Source organism: Oryctolagus cuniculus, chromosome 18 (genome assembly GCF_051225735.1).
Source record: "Oryctolagus cuniculus isolate XC-2025 breed Fujian yellow rabbit chromosome 18, ASM5122573v1, whole genome shotgun sequence".
NCBI lineage: Eukaryota > Metazoa > Chordata > Mammalia > Lagomorpha > Leporidae > Oryctolagus > Oryctolagus cuniculus.
The window spans coordinates 67,248,057-67,262,660 of NC_142884.1; the positions used below are offsets into that span (position 1 = coordinate 67,248,057).

Consider the following 14,604-nt stretch of genomic DNA (forward strand, 5'->3'; position numbering starts at 1 on the left):
TGTGGCCATTTGAGGAGTTAATGAGTGGATGGTATTTCTTTCCTTCTCTGTGACTCTGCCTTTCAAATACATTCTAAAAAATTAAATGAATCTGTAAGTTGAATGGAATATATAGAGAGTGATGGCCTTCTCCTCAGATTATTATAGGTGACCGAGGCTTCTAATACCACATCTCCCACTTTACCATGATTATTAGTATTTCTACTCCTTTGGTGAACAAATTTACAGACTGAAGGCAGTAGACACTAAAGACTTCCTGATTAATAGGAAGCTGAAAGGAATGGGTAATTTGGTGGGCTGCTGAGTCCTAGAATCTTCAAAAAGGGAGAGGAGAAAAACAAGTGGAGTCCAATGATGAATGCGAAGGGTGAGGTCCTGGCATCTAGCATAGTTACCTGGAAGGAAGGAGGCTTGAGGAGAAGGCTGTGACACCACCAGGCAGCTAAGAGTTTCACAGTATTCCATGATCCGGCAGCTTCCTGTCTGAGACACTGGGAAGGTCTTCTGGAAGTGGTACTTGCGCTGGCCCTGGCTGGAAGACTGGCAGCTCAGGAACTGTGCTTGGGAGCCCCTGAGTCGCTGTAAAGTTTGTTCCTTATGCTGCATAATAAGACTTTGCAAATCCTAAAATGACAATGATTTTGTAAATGCCAGACTTTTTCATCTGATATTCTCTTCAAGCACAATTCCACAATCTAAGATTTCTTATCCATTATATGAAAATGTTAACATCAGTCCCACAAAATTGCTAAATTTATAAAAAGTCTTATAATGGTTATTTTGCTTGAAGCTTTCATTTTACAGGGGGCATTGGGAGAAATAAAATGACCTAAGCTTAAGTTTAGAATTCTCAGCTTGTTGTTTAACTTTTTTTCTGAAATTCAGACTGCAGAAATTATCATATAAAGTGTCTAAGTTTTGCACAATGCCCTACTCAGAAATAAAAAGTTGGTCATGTTTACTTCCTAAACAACTGGAGTAATCCTATTTGTATTAGAGATGAACCTAGTAATATTTAGATTCGGGGCTGAGGATGTGGCATAGCAGATAAAACAGCTGCCTGCAGGGCCAGCATCCCATATGGGCGCCGGTTCGAGACCCAGCTGCTCCATTTCCGATCCAGCTCTCTGCTATGGCCTGGGAAAGCAGTAGAAGATGGCCAAGTCCTTGGGTCCCTGCATCCACGTGGGAGACCCAGAGGAAGCTCCTAGCTCATGGCTTTAGATTAGTGCAGCTCCGGCCATTGTGACCAATTGGGGAGTGAACCATCGGATGGAAGAACTCTCCCTCCCTCCCTTCCTCCCTCGCTCTGCTTCTCCTTCTTTCTGTGTAACTCTTTCAAAGTAAATAAATCTTAAAAAAAAAAAAAAAAATTTACATTCCTCTTAAACTGTTTTTCTGAAAGTTCTTAGGGATACAAAGGGCAAGCTTACCTGAACACGACTGTGCAGTTTAGTACATTCATCAGTGAGGACCTGGAGTTGGAGCCGGCACTGGGCTGATTCTAACTCGGCTTGCTTCCTAAGCATTTGCTCCTTCAGTAGCGAACTAGAGGGAGAAAGCCAGCAATGGGGGATGGGAACGGGTAGATCAGGAGGGCCACAGAATGTATGTCCACATTGTGACACACACATTTTGCTGAAAATGTGTCACGATAGTGAATAAAATATAAAAAAAGAAAGTTCTCTCTCAAGTCTAGGAAAACTACTGAAAAGTAGCATACAGGGCTGAACTCATGTGCTGAGGGTTTTGGTGTTAAAGCAAAAAATGAGGGGGAATGGGAACTAAGGGCAAAAGGAGGGACAGAGCCAATTCATTGCTTTAGTTAAGGCAAACTTGAAAAAATTAAACCGACATGTTAAAAAGACCAAGGTTATATATTGGACATAAGCTATTGGTTGTTCATGACATAATCAAATTAAATAATATAAAAAAAAGTTAAAAAGATAGAAAGTATATATGGAGGAAATGCTAACAAAAGGATGGTCAGTTATAATTAAGGCAAAAAGTATGAACAGGTGAAAGGAACAACACATAATAAAAGTACACATTCACCAAGAATAACAATCACAAATTTGTATATACCTTGAAAGTTTCAAGTTTGAAAGGCAAAGAAAGAATTCCACTCAAATAAAACAGAAAAGATATAAAATTGACAGGGCTGGCGCTGTGGCGTAGCGGGTAAAACTGCCTACAGTAATGGCATCCCATATGGGCACTGATTTAAGTCACGACTCCTCCACTTCCAATCCAGCTTCCTGCTATGGCCTGGGAAAGCAGTAGAAGATGGCCCAAGTCCTTGGGCCCCTGCACCTGCATGGGAGACCTGGAAGAAGCTCCTGGCTCCTGGCTTCAGATCGGGCAGCTTGGGTCCTTGTGGCCAATTGGGTAATGAACCAGTGGATGGAAGACTTCTCTCTCTCTGCCTCTCCTTCTATGCGTAACTCTGACTTCCAAATAAATTATTTATTTATTTATTTGACAGGTAGAGTTACAGACAGTGAGAGAAAGAGACAAATGGCCGCAACAGCTGGAGCTACACTGATCCGAAGCCAGGAGCCAGGTGCCTCTTCCCGGTCTCCCATGCGGGTGCAGGGGCCCAAGCACTCAGGCCATCCTCCACTGCCTTCATGGGCCACAGCAGAGAGCTGGACTAGAAGAGGAGCAACCAGGAATAGAACTCGGTGCCCATATGGGATGTTGGCGCCATAGGCAAAGGATTAACCTAGTGTGCCAAGGCACCAGCCCCAATAAATTAATCTCTACAAAAATAAAAATAAAAATTGACAAGGAAAAGACAAGTGGTACAGCAGTTTAAGTTCCCATCTGTAGCACCAGCCATCCCATATGAGCATCAGTTTAAGACCTGGGCTCTCCATTTCCAAACCAGCTCCCTGACAATATGCCTGGGATGGGGCTGGCACTGTGGCGTAGCAGGTAAAACCGCCACATGCAGTACTGGCATCCCATATGGACACCGATTCTATCTCAGCTGTTCCACTTCCAGTCCAGCTCTCTGCTCTGGCCTGGGAAAGCAGTAGAAGATGGCCCAAGTCCTTGGGCCCCTGCACCTGTGTGGTAAGACCCTGAGGAAGCTCCTGGCTCCTGGCTTTGGATCGGCATAGCTCCGACTGTTGCAGCCAATTGTGGGGGTGAATCAGTGGATGAAGACCTCTCTCTCTCTCTCTCTGCGTTTCTGTGCATAACTCTTTCAAATAAATTAAAAAAAAAAAAAAAAAAAAGCCGGCGCCGCGGCCCACTAAGCTAATCCTCCGCCTGCGGCGCCGGCACACCAGGTTCTAGTCCTGGTCAGGGCGCCAGATTGTCCCGGTTGCCCCTCTTCCAGGCCAGCTCTCTGCTGTGGCCAGGGAGTGCAGTGGAGGATGGCCCAAGTGCTTGGGCCCTGCATCTGTGGGGGAGACCAGGATAAGTACCTGGCTCCTGCCATCGGATTAGCACGGTGCACCGGTCGCAACGCGCCGGCCATTAGAGGGTGAACCAACAACAAAAAGGAAGACCTTTCTCTCTCTCTCTCACTGTCCACTCTGCCTGTCAAAAAAAAAAAAAAAAAAAAAAAAAAAAAAAAAAAAAAAAAGATAATATGCCTGGAAAAGCAGTAGAAAATGGCTTAAGTCCTTGAGCCCTTGCCACCCACGCAAGAAGCTCCGGGTTCCTGGCTTCGGAACAGAGCAGCTACAGCCATTCCAGCCACTTGGGGAATGAACCAGCAGATTGAAGATCTCTGTCTATCCTCTCTCTCTGCAAACTATTCATTTAAAATAAATAAATAAATCTTAAACAAAATTGCAGGATAACTCACAAAACTACTAGTTTAGAAAGGTTGCTAGGGGGCCGGTGCTGTAGCATAGCGGGTAAAGATGCTGCCTGAAGTGCCAGCATCCCATATGGGTGCCGGTTGGAGTCCTGGCTGCCACACTTCCAATCCAGCTCTGCTATGGCCTGAGAAAGCAGAAGAAGATGGCCCAAGTCCTTGGGCCCCTGCACCTGCATGGGAGACCTGGAAGACGCGCCTGGCTTTGGATCAGTGCAGCTGACAGCTGCGGCCAACTGAGGAGTGACCCAGTGGATGGAAGACCTCTCTCTCTCTGCCTCTCATCTTTGTAGCTTTTTTATTTTTATTTTTTAAAAGATTTTATTTATTTGTTTGAGAGGTAGAGTTACAGACAGTCAGAGGGAGAAACAGAGAGAAAGGTCTTCCTTCTGTTGGGTCACTCCCCAGATGGCTGCAGCGGCTAGAGCTGCGCCAATCTGAAGCCAGGAGCCAGGTGCCCTTCCTAGTCTCCCATGCGGGTGTAGGGGCCCAAGCACTTGGGCCATCTTCTACTGCTTTCCCAGGTCATAGCAGAGAGCTGGACTGGAAGAGAAGCAACCGTGACTAGAACTGGTGCCCACATGGGATCTGGTGCCATAGGTGGAGGATTAACCTAGTGTGCCAGGGTGCCAGCCCCCTGACTTTCAAATAAATAAATAAATCTTAACAAAAAAAAAAAAAAAAGAAAAGAAAAGAAAAAAAATAAAGGTTGCTAGAATCAAGATTAAGAAAATTAGATCAATGGCATTCTCCATATACCAGATAACATTAACAGTGAATTTAATAGGAAAAAACACATTCACAACAGCAATTTAGGAATACAATTAAAAGGATATACAGGCCTTTATGAAGCAGAGTATACTTGAGAAAGCACAAGAATACAGAGAATAAATGGGAGGATATTATGTAAATGTTCATGGCTGGGAACACTAAATATCATGACATTATCTCAAGTCACTGCATGAGTTTCACATGATTCAATCAGTATCTCAGAGGATTTTTCATGGAACTTAAAAAACTAAAATGGAAAAGCAGTTGCAAAAAATGGAGAGACAGAGAGACAGAGGGATCTTCTATCCACTGATTCACTGCTGAAATGCCTGCAACAGTTCAGAAAGGGCCAGGCCCAGAATGCCACACCCAAGTGGATAGCAAAGACCCAAGACTTGAGCCATCACCTGCTGGCTCCCAAAATGTACATTAACATGAAGCTGAATGGGAAGTGGAAACAGGAGTTGAACCAGGCATTCTTATATAGGATGTGGGCATTCCAATCAATAACTTAGGCACTATATCATTCATCCATACCAAAAGACAATCTGGAAAGAAATAGGCAGAAGGTCAAATTAATATTGAAGAATTAAGAAACAGGAACAGGCATTGTGGCCAGCGGTTACTCTGCTGCTTACAATGGCGACATCCCCTGTCTTAGCATTGGTTTGAACTCTGCTTGCAATTCAACTCCCTGTTAATGTGTGTGGAAAGGGAGTGGGAAATGGACTAAGTACTTGGGCCCCTGCCACTCATTTGGGTGACCCAGATGGAGTTCGGCACTTCCGGCTTAGGCCTGGACCAGTCTCGGTCATTGTGGTCATTTGGAAAGTGAACCAAAACATGGAAGACATCTCTTGCTCTTTCTCTTCTTACCTGTCAAATAGATTAAAAAAAAAAAAAAAAAAAAAAGGCAAGAACAGCCATAACTTGGCATTCTGATATGTGACGCTAGTGTCACAAGTGGTGGCTTAAAACCACTGTGCCATGCTAGTCCCCCAAATTCTCATTTTTAAGGCTTGATGGAAAGCAAACCATGCAGATATTCCTCAGATGATCAGATATGTATGACTAACAGTTTTGTGAGACAGACTACCAATGACCCTCATATGTCAAGTTAAACCTTGCACCACATTAGGATTGGTTCATACTCCTTTTTCAGGTGGGCCTCCAAAGAACCCAAAGGAAATATCCCAGCTAGGCACACTCTCAACACCTACCTTCTTAAATGCTCCTGTTCACTAGTGTCCAAAGCTCTCAGGTTTCGGGCATAAAGGACAACGATGTCACTGTGCTTGGCTTTCTTATTGCACTAAAGAGCCCAATGGGACATAATTAGTATGATTGTAGGAATTCTGACTTAACATGCTGGGTCCTTAGCTGTGGTCCTTACCTGGGGACATTTTCGTGCTTGTCCTTTGAGCCACTTAGAAATGCACTTATAACCAAAGAGGTGCCCACAGCGTAATGCTGTCAGCCGGTGTTCCCCAGCGTTTGTCCACTGTTCCAAACATATTGTGCAAGTGTCTCCTTCTTCATCATCAACAGAAGTAGAAGGTACAAGAGGGCTGGATCCATTGGGAGCCTGCTGAACAGAAAGCAGAATATACCCAAGACAGAGAAAACACAAAATCAGTCCTGAAGAGGACTACAATTCTATCAAACTAACAATGTATACAAAAATTATACAAATCTAACTGAAAAGGCAATAGGAAAACTACAACACCCATGACTCACTCATCATTCCTTCTAGAATGTAATCTGGCAAAATTTAATACAAGCCATGAAAATATACTCTTTTCTGATCTTAAGAAATTCTTACATTACTTTTATCTTCATTCATATGAATAAAAGCAGCTATCTGTCCAAAGATACAAAAAACAAAACAAAGAAAACCCTAGTAACTATCAAGATAAACAACAAGGAACTGTAGGTGTGTACATATTAAAAATTACATTCATTATCAACTCAGGCTGTATTATTTAGCTCATGTGGGTCAAAGGAAAAAAAAAATCCAGTGGAATAGAGAGGATATAAACAGTTACCTTACATATACACACACAAACATGCAAAATAAATGTTCATTTTTAATTAAAAAAACACAAATTAAAGACAGACTATCTTCCATCTATTAAAATTGGTAGAAACCGATGACACCAAGCAGTAGTGAGGGTGATGGAGAAATAGTAAGTTTACACAATGCTGTCACAAAAGTGGCACAGATTTGATGGTGATTTAGTATTGTCTACCAAAATTAAAACACACCTATTTTCCCTTTGACTTAGGAATCTCTCTGCTAGAAATATCCCATGGTTACAGTCACAAATATTTGCTAAGGCAACTGTAAAACAATGTTTAGTGCAGCAAAATTTTATCAAGGTGAGAAAAAAAATGAAACCAACACGATGTTCATCAGGAAAGAATTAACTAAAAATTTGGGAAAAAAAAAGACGTAGCAAAGTATAAAGTAATCCTGTGTAAATATAATAACGCAAAAATAATACACATGTAAGTAAATTTTACAGAAGGAATAAAAACATGGAGATAATATACAAACATACAAAAAGTAGGTACATGTTTTTGATACTGGCAGAATTTACAGCAAACATAAAGTCTCATTTCAAAGACAATGATGTACAGGTGTTACAAAAACTATTATACAGTAATCATATTTTCCTTGATAGTTTATAAAGCACATTTCCATCAACTTTCTCAATTGATAATTAATTGTTAGGCAGACAGGACAGGCAAATAATGAGTGACTGGGACAGGTACCATTACAAGGATTTTTTTTTTAAGATTTATTTTACTTATCTGAAAGGCAGTGACAGAGAGGGGAGAGACAGAGTCCATCCCTGGTTCACTCCCTAAGTGGCTGCAACAGCCAGGTTTGTGCCAGGCAAAGCCAGGTGCCCAGAGCACAGAATACCATCTGGGTCTCCCATATGGCTGGCAGGGAACCAAGTACTTGGGCCATCTTCTGCTGCCTTCCCACGTACATCAGCAAGAAGATATATTGGAAGTGCAGTAGCCAGGATCAAACTAGTGCTCCAACATGAGATGCTGATGAGGCAAGCAGTGGCTTAATCCACTGTGCCACAACACCAGCCTCTCACACTTGGACATCTTGCTCTTAAGTTTTTTTTTTTTTTTTTTGATAGGCAGAGTGGACAGTGAGAGACAGAGATATCTTCCTTTACCGTTGGTTCACCCTCCAATGGCCGTTGCGGCCGGCGCACCGTGCTGATCCGAAGCCAGGAGCCGCCCATAAGCTTTCTATTTTAACCTGCAGCCCCCTTTTTAAATGAAAATTCAAGTTTTATTTAAAAGAACGTTCAGATTACCTGTTCAGAGATGGTCTTGCCTTCATTAGCACATGTAACTTCTTGCTCTGCTGAGACACCTCCTACTTGATCTGTCAAATTGTTTCCAGAAATGACAGGATATTAATATAAAAAAGAAGATACAAATCAGGTATAAGAAGCTAGCAGAAGACAGCCTGACTCACTAAAGCTATTTCTTTTTTCTTAAGATTTACTTGAAATTCTTAAGATTTCTTTATTTATTTGAAAGACAGAGTTACAGAGAGGGGGAGAGGGACAGACAGTGAGAGAGATCTTCAATCCTCTGGTTCACTTCCAAATAGTTGCAAAGGCTGGGGCTGGACCAGGAAAAAGCCAGGAGCTGGGAGCCCACCTAGATTTCTCACGTGCGTGGGCAGGAGCCCACAAGTACTTGGGTCATCAGTTGCTGCTTTCCTAGGTGCATTAGAAGGGAGCCCAATGGAAGTGGAGTAGCCGGGCTCATATGAGATTGCAGCTTTGTAGCCTGTAATCCACTATACCACAATGCCACCTCCACTAACACATTTTTTTTTTTAAAGATTTATTTATTTATTTGAAAGACAGAGTTACAGAGAGGCAGAGGTAGAGAGAGAGGGAGAAATGTCTTCCATCTACTGGGTCACTCCCCAAATATACTGCAAAGGCCAGAGCTCAACTGATCCAAAGCCAGGAACCTAGATATTCCTCCAGGTCTCCCACGTGGGTGCAAGGAAGGGCCCAAGGACCTGGGCCATCCTCTACTGCTTTCCTAGGCCATAGCAGAGAGCTGGATTAGAAGTTGAGCAGCCGGCACTACAGGCACTGGCTTCAGGCTATTTCTAATTGACAGTATTTCTATAAAAGGATATCAATTTCCCCAAGTAATATTAATGAATTTACTTACATTTATTTATTAAGATTTATGTATTTACTTGGAAGTCAGTTAGAGAGAGACAGAGATCTTCCATGTGCTGGTTCATTCCCAAGATGGCTACAATGACTAGGGCTAGACTAGGTTAAAGACAGGAACAGAAGCTTCATCTGGGTCTCCCAGATAGATAACAGGGACCCAAGCAAGTGGACCATCCTTCGCTGCATTTCCCAGGCCATCAGCAGGGAGCTGGATCAGAAGTGGAGCAGCCAGGACTTAAACTGGTACCCATACAGGATGCTGGCATTGCAGTTAGAGGCTTTACCTGCTACACTATCATGCTGGCCCCTTAACAAATTTATTTTTTAAAAAAATTTGTTTGAAAGGCAATACAGAGATAAAGAGGGAGAGGGAATAGGAGGAAGGGAGGTCTTCCATCCTCTGGTTCACTCACAAATGGCTACAACAACTAGGTTTGGGCCATGCTGAAACTAGGAACCAGGAACTCCATCCTGGTCTCTCACTTACATGGCAGGGACCCAAGTATATGGTCCATTATCTGTTGCTTTTACAGGTGTATTAGCAGGAAGCTGGATCAGAAGCAGAGTAGGGGCCGGCACTGTGGTGTAGCAGGTAAAGCTCCCGCTGGCAGTGTTGGCATCCTATATGGGCAAGGGTTCGAGTCCTGGCAGCTCCACCTCTGATCCAGCTCTCTGCTATGGCCTGTGAAAGCAGTAGAAGATGGCCCAGGTCTTGGGCTCCCTGCAGCCACAAGGGAGACCCAGAAGAAGGTCCTGGCTCCTGATTGGCGCAGCTCCGGCTGTTGCAGTCAACTGGGGAGTGAACCAGCCAATGAAGACCTCTCTTTCTCTGCATCTCCTTCTCTTGGTGTAGCTCTGACTTTCAAATAAATAAATAAATCTTAAAAAAAAAAAAAAAAAAAAAAAAGGCAGAGTAGCTGAGACTCAAACTGGCACTCTGATATGGGTTACAAATGGCAGAAGTGGCAGATAAACCCACAGCACCACAACTCACTGCATCAGAACGCTGGCCCTTGAATTTAAGATATTAATTTTTTAAAAGATTTATTTATTTATTTGAAAGTCAGAGCCACACAGAGGAGAGGAGAGGCAGAGAGAGAGGTCTTCCATCCGCTGGTTCACTCCCCAGTCAGCTGCAATGGCTGGAGCTGCATCGACCTGAAGCCAGGAGCCCCTTCCGGGTCTCCCACATGGGCGCAGGGGCCCAAGGACTTGGGCCGTCCTCCACTGCTTTCCCAGGCCACAGCAGAGAGCTAGATCAGAAGTGAAGCAGACGGGCCTCGAACCACGTCCATTTGGGATGCCGGTGCTTCAGGTCAGGGTGTTAACCCATTGCGCCACAGCACCAGCCCCGAGTATTTCTGATGGTAACACATAAGGTCCTCAATCTTTGGGATGCTGAGATTGATCAATGGGTTGAACCCCATCAGATTTTATTTTTTTAAAGATTTTTTTTTTTTGGACAGGCAGAGTGGACAGTGAGAGAGAGAGAAAGTTCTTCCTTTTCTGTTGGTTCACCCTCCAATGGCTGCTGTGTCTGGCATGTTGCGTCCGGTGCACCGTGCTGATCTGAAGCCAGGAGCCAGGTGCTTCTCCTGGTCTCCCATGCGGGTACAGGGCCCAAGGACATGGGCCATCCTCCACTGCACTCCCGGGCTACAGCAGAGAGCTGGACTGGAAGAGGAGAAACCGGGACAGAATCCAGAGCCCCGACAGGGACTAGAACCCGGGGTGCCGGCGCCGCAGGCGGAGGATTAGCCTAGTGAGCCACGGCGTCGGCCCATGATTTGTTTTTTATTTTATTTGAAAGGCAGAGTTTTGGTGTCGGCGCTGTGGCATAGCGGGTTAAAGCACAGGCCTGAAGTGCCAGCATCCAATATGGGCACCAGTTCTAGTCTCGGCTGCTCCTCTACCAATCCAGCTCTCTGCTGTGGCCTGGGAAAGCAGTAGAAGATGGCCCAAGTGCTTGGGTCCCTGCACCCACCTGGGAGACCTGGAAGAAGCTCCTGGCTCCTGGTTTCGGATCGGCACAGCTCCAGCTGTTGTGGCCATCTGTGGAGTGAACCAGCAGATGAAAGACCTCTCTCTCTGTAACTCTTTCAAATAAATAAATCTTAAAAAATAAATAAATAAAAGCAGAGTTACGGGGGGGGGGGGGGTAGAAAGAGAGATCGATCTTCCGTCTGTCCTCTGGCTCACTTCCCAAATGGCCACAATGGCTGGGGTAGGCCAGGCCAAAGCCAAGAGCCAGGGGCTTCTTCTGGGTCTTCCACGTGGGTGTAAGAGACCTAGTACTTGGGCCATTTTCTGCTGCATTCCCAGGCACATCAGCAGGGAGCTGGATTGGAAGTGAAGCAGCCAGGACTTGAACCGGCATTCATACAGAAGGTGGAGGCTTAACTTGCTATACACCACAGTGCCATCCCCCTGCCAACCCCATCAACTTTTCAACCAAATGGCTTTAGGATCCATTGATCATCTTTGCATCATTTCATGAGGAGTGATATCATTCATACTGTAACTGTTAGCTGGGATTTTTATATTTATAAAAAACTTCTGCCGGCGCCGTGGCTCAATAGGCTAATCCTCCACCTTGCGGCGCCGGCACACCGGGTTCTAGTCCCGGTCAGGGCGCCGGATTCTGTCCCGGTTGCCCCTCTTCCAGGCCAGCTCTCTGCTATGGCCAGGGAGTGCAGTGGAGGATGGCCCAGGTGCTTGGGCCCTGCACCCCATGGGAGACCAGGAAAAGCACCTGGATCCTGGCTCCTGCCATCGGATCAGCGCGGTGCGCCGGCTGCAGCGGCGGCCATTGGAGGGTGAACCAACGGCAAAGGAAGACCTTTCTCTCTGTCTCTCTCTCTCACTGTCCACTCTGCCTGTCAAAAAAAAAAAAAAAAAAAAAAAAAAAAAAAAAACTTCTTCAGGGGCTGGCACTATGGCTCAGTGGGTTAAAGCCCCAGCCTGTGGCACCAGCATATGGGTGTTTGTTCGAGTCCCTGCTGCTCAACTTCCAGTCCAGCTCCTAGCTAATACGCCTGGGAAAGCAGCAGAGGATAGGGCTCCTGCACCCACAGAGGAGATCCAGGGGAAGCTCCTGGATCCCTTCACCCTGGCTCCGTCTTGGATGTTGTGGCCATTTGGAAAGTGAACTAGCAGATGGAAGATCTCTGTGTCTCTCCTCACCCTCTCTCTGTAATTCTGTCTTTCAAGTACATAAATAGATCTTTTAAAAAAATAAACAAAAAAAAAAATCCCCCAACTTCTTCAATGAGCAATTTGCTTATCCTGGATATATTTTTTAATAGGAAAGAAAGTATAAACGTACAATATTTCTTTTTTTTTTTTTTTGAGTAACGATGGGTTCAGCAACATATGATAGGGCTAAGCATCTAATTACTAATTTATAGATTTTCACAGATGTGACACATTTCAATCCATTTAAGCCTATAATCCAAGAATAGCATACTCAACAGTCTTTTTCGTTCAAATTATTCCATTTTAGACTACAAAGAGCCCTTTCAAAGTAGCTTCTATGCCTACTGACTTAATTCTATGATTTTTAGATGGCTTCTCGTTTTCTAGTGTAATAAAAAGTGGGAGGCTCATTCTGTATGTGGAAAGTTGTTTTTCCAAGATGCCTCATAACCTTTTACTGGGAAAAAGTAATGAAAGACCTCCATCTGGGGTACTAGTGGGCTTTCAATGCAAGCAGAACATCTACTGTAGGATTCTCTGCCCACTTACCTATTGGTAAATAAAGTTCCACTTTTACAACACATAGCATTACTAGGATGTGAAAGTAGTAATCTAGACAGAGTGCTGAATTTATAAAACTCTTCTTTATTTAAATAAAGAATCTAGTTCTTAAATGTATAAAGGAATAAAAGGACATAAAATGCCATTATAAAATAACTGACTAGGTCAAAATTAACACTAAATTGAGGGTCAAATCAAATCTTCTCTTACAGCCAGTGAAAGCTCTCTGTACTATTCAAACAGGAATCCATGACATTTGGGGGGCAAAGGGAAAGTATCAAAGCACAAATCTACAGAATTTCTATTCTGAAGTCCAACCTTTGTGAATATTAGCCTTGTGAATCCAAACTTGGATGAAATACTGACCTTCTAAAATGACAGCTCCAGGTTCCTCTACCTGGGCAACCACCTCTTCATTCTCTGCAGAGCTGTCACTGTCAGAATCAGAACCACTTGAAAGATGCAAATCTTCAGACACAGGATTCCTAGTCTCTGAATTATCAGAGATGGCTGACAAGTGAGGCTGGCTCCTGCTCACCTGAAAATAGGTATCCAGTGGTGCTCTCAACCTATGTGAGCAGAAAGATAACAGAATCACAGGACCATGGTCCATAATCAAAATAATTACCCACAGTATTTAGAGAGTAAATCCTAGTCATTTTAATCCATTTAATATATTTCCAGGCCACATTCAGGAAATGCTGGCTGACCTGGATATTATAATTTCCACTCAATCAATGCTACATTATCCACACTAAAGCTTGATCCTTTTGCTAAAAGCTAATTCTACCAATCTTTGGCCATGCGTCAATATCTTTAAAGAACTTAGGAGGGGCCGGTGCCGTGGTGTAGCGGGTAAAGCTGCCGCCTGCAGTGCCAGCATCCCACATGGGTGCCAGTTCAAGTCCCAGCTGCTTCACTCCTGATCCAGCTCCCTCCCTGCTATGGCTTTGGAGAGCAAGGGAAGATGGCCTAAGTTCTTGGGCCCCAGCACCCACATGGGAGACCCAGAAGCTCCTGGCTCCTGGCTTCCGATTGGCGCAGCTCTGGCGGATGCAGCCATCTGGAGGGTGAACCAGCAGATGGAAGACCTCTCTCTCTCTCAGCCTCTCTGTAACTCTGCCTTTCAAATAAAATAAATAAATCTTTAAAAATAGAGGGTGGGCAAGAAGAAAAGAAATCTCATTGTTCAAATATGGTCTCACAGGATTCTGCTACTGCAGCTGCTCAAAGACCTTTTAGATTACAAAGTCTGAATGGCTTCAGTCATCACTGTCCCATCTCTTTCTTTTAAAATTTAAATGTTGGTTTAAGAAAAAAAAAAAAAAAAAAAACCTCATGATATCAGAAAATAATTTAGGACTGGGCATTTAGCATAGTGCTTAAGACACCAACATTCAACTTCAGAGTACCTGGGTTCAATTTCTGGCTCTGGATCCTGATTCCAGTTTACTGCTAATGCACACGCTGAGAGCCAGTAATAATAGCTCAACTAACTGGGTTCCTGCCACTCATCTAAGAAACCTGGACTGAGCTGCTGGCTCCCAACTTCAGGCCTGGCCCCACCCTAACTATTGCAAGCTATTTGGGGAGTGAACCAGGGTATGGGAGTTCTACCCATCTGTCTCCTTTTTGGCATTCAAACAAACCAAAAACAAAACAAAACAACAAAAATCACAAAACAAAAAACAATTTAGGATGAAAAGAGTTAGTACCAGCCTAAGTTTTAACCATAACCACCATATCTCAGTTTCTCTTTGGGAAAACAAACCAGAAGCTGTATTCTAAACTTTAGAACATGCTGCCTAGTTAATAATTATAAAGTATTATTGGAAAGAGACCTACTTTAAGTTTTTTTTTTTTTTATTTTTTATTTTTTGACAGGCAGAGTGGATAGTGAGAGAGACAGAGAGAAAGGTCTTCCTTTGCTGTTGGTTCACCCTCCAATGGCCGCCGCACCGCGCTGATCGGATGGCAGGAACCAGGTACTTATCCTGGTCTCCCATGGGG

The 14,604-nt window shown here is 44.0% G+C and overlaps 1 protein-coding gene across 2 annotated transcripts in view; it reads right to left on the minus strand.

Annotated features, from left to right (window-relative positions):
* The window catches only part of RFWD3 (ring finger and WD repeat domain 3), a 50,576-nt gene that overhangs the window by 16,850 nt on the left and 19,122 nt on the right, over positions 1-14,604 (minus strand). Inside the window, exons 3-8 of one of the 2 annotated variants that reach the window (XM_008257612.5) lie at positions 12,961-13,163; positions 7,948-8,018; positions 5,997-6,188; positions 5,824-5,915; positions 1,434-1,548; positions 396-624 (exon numbers count right to left, since the gene is read on the minus strand). In XM_008257612.5, the coding sequence (XP_008255834.2) occupies positions 396-624; positions 1,434-1,548; positions 5,824-5,915; positions 5,997-6,188; positions 7,948-8,018; positions 12,961-13,163 (902 nt within the window). Of the gene's footprint in view, positions 1-395; positions 625-1,433; positions 1,549-5,823; positions 5,916-5,996; positions 6,192-7,947; positions 8,019-12,960; positions 13,164-14,604 lie in introns of both variants that reach the window. The other variant, XM_008257611.5, reaches the window with a different exon arrangement.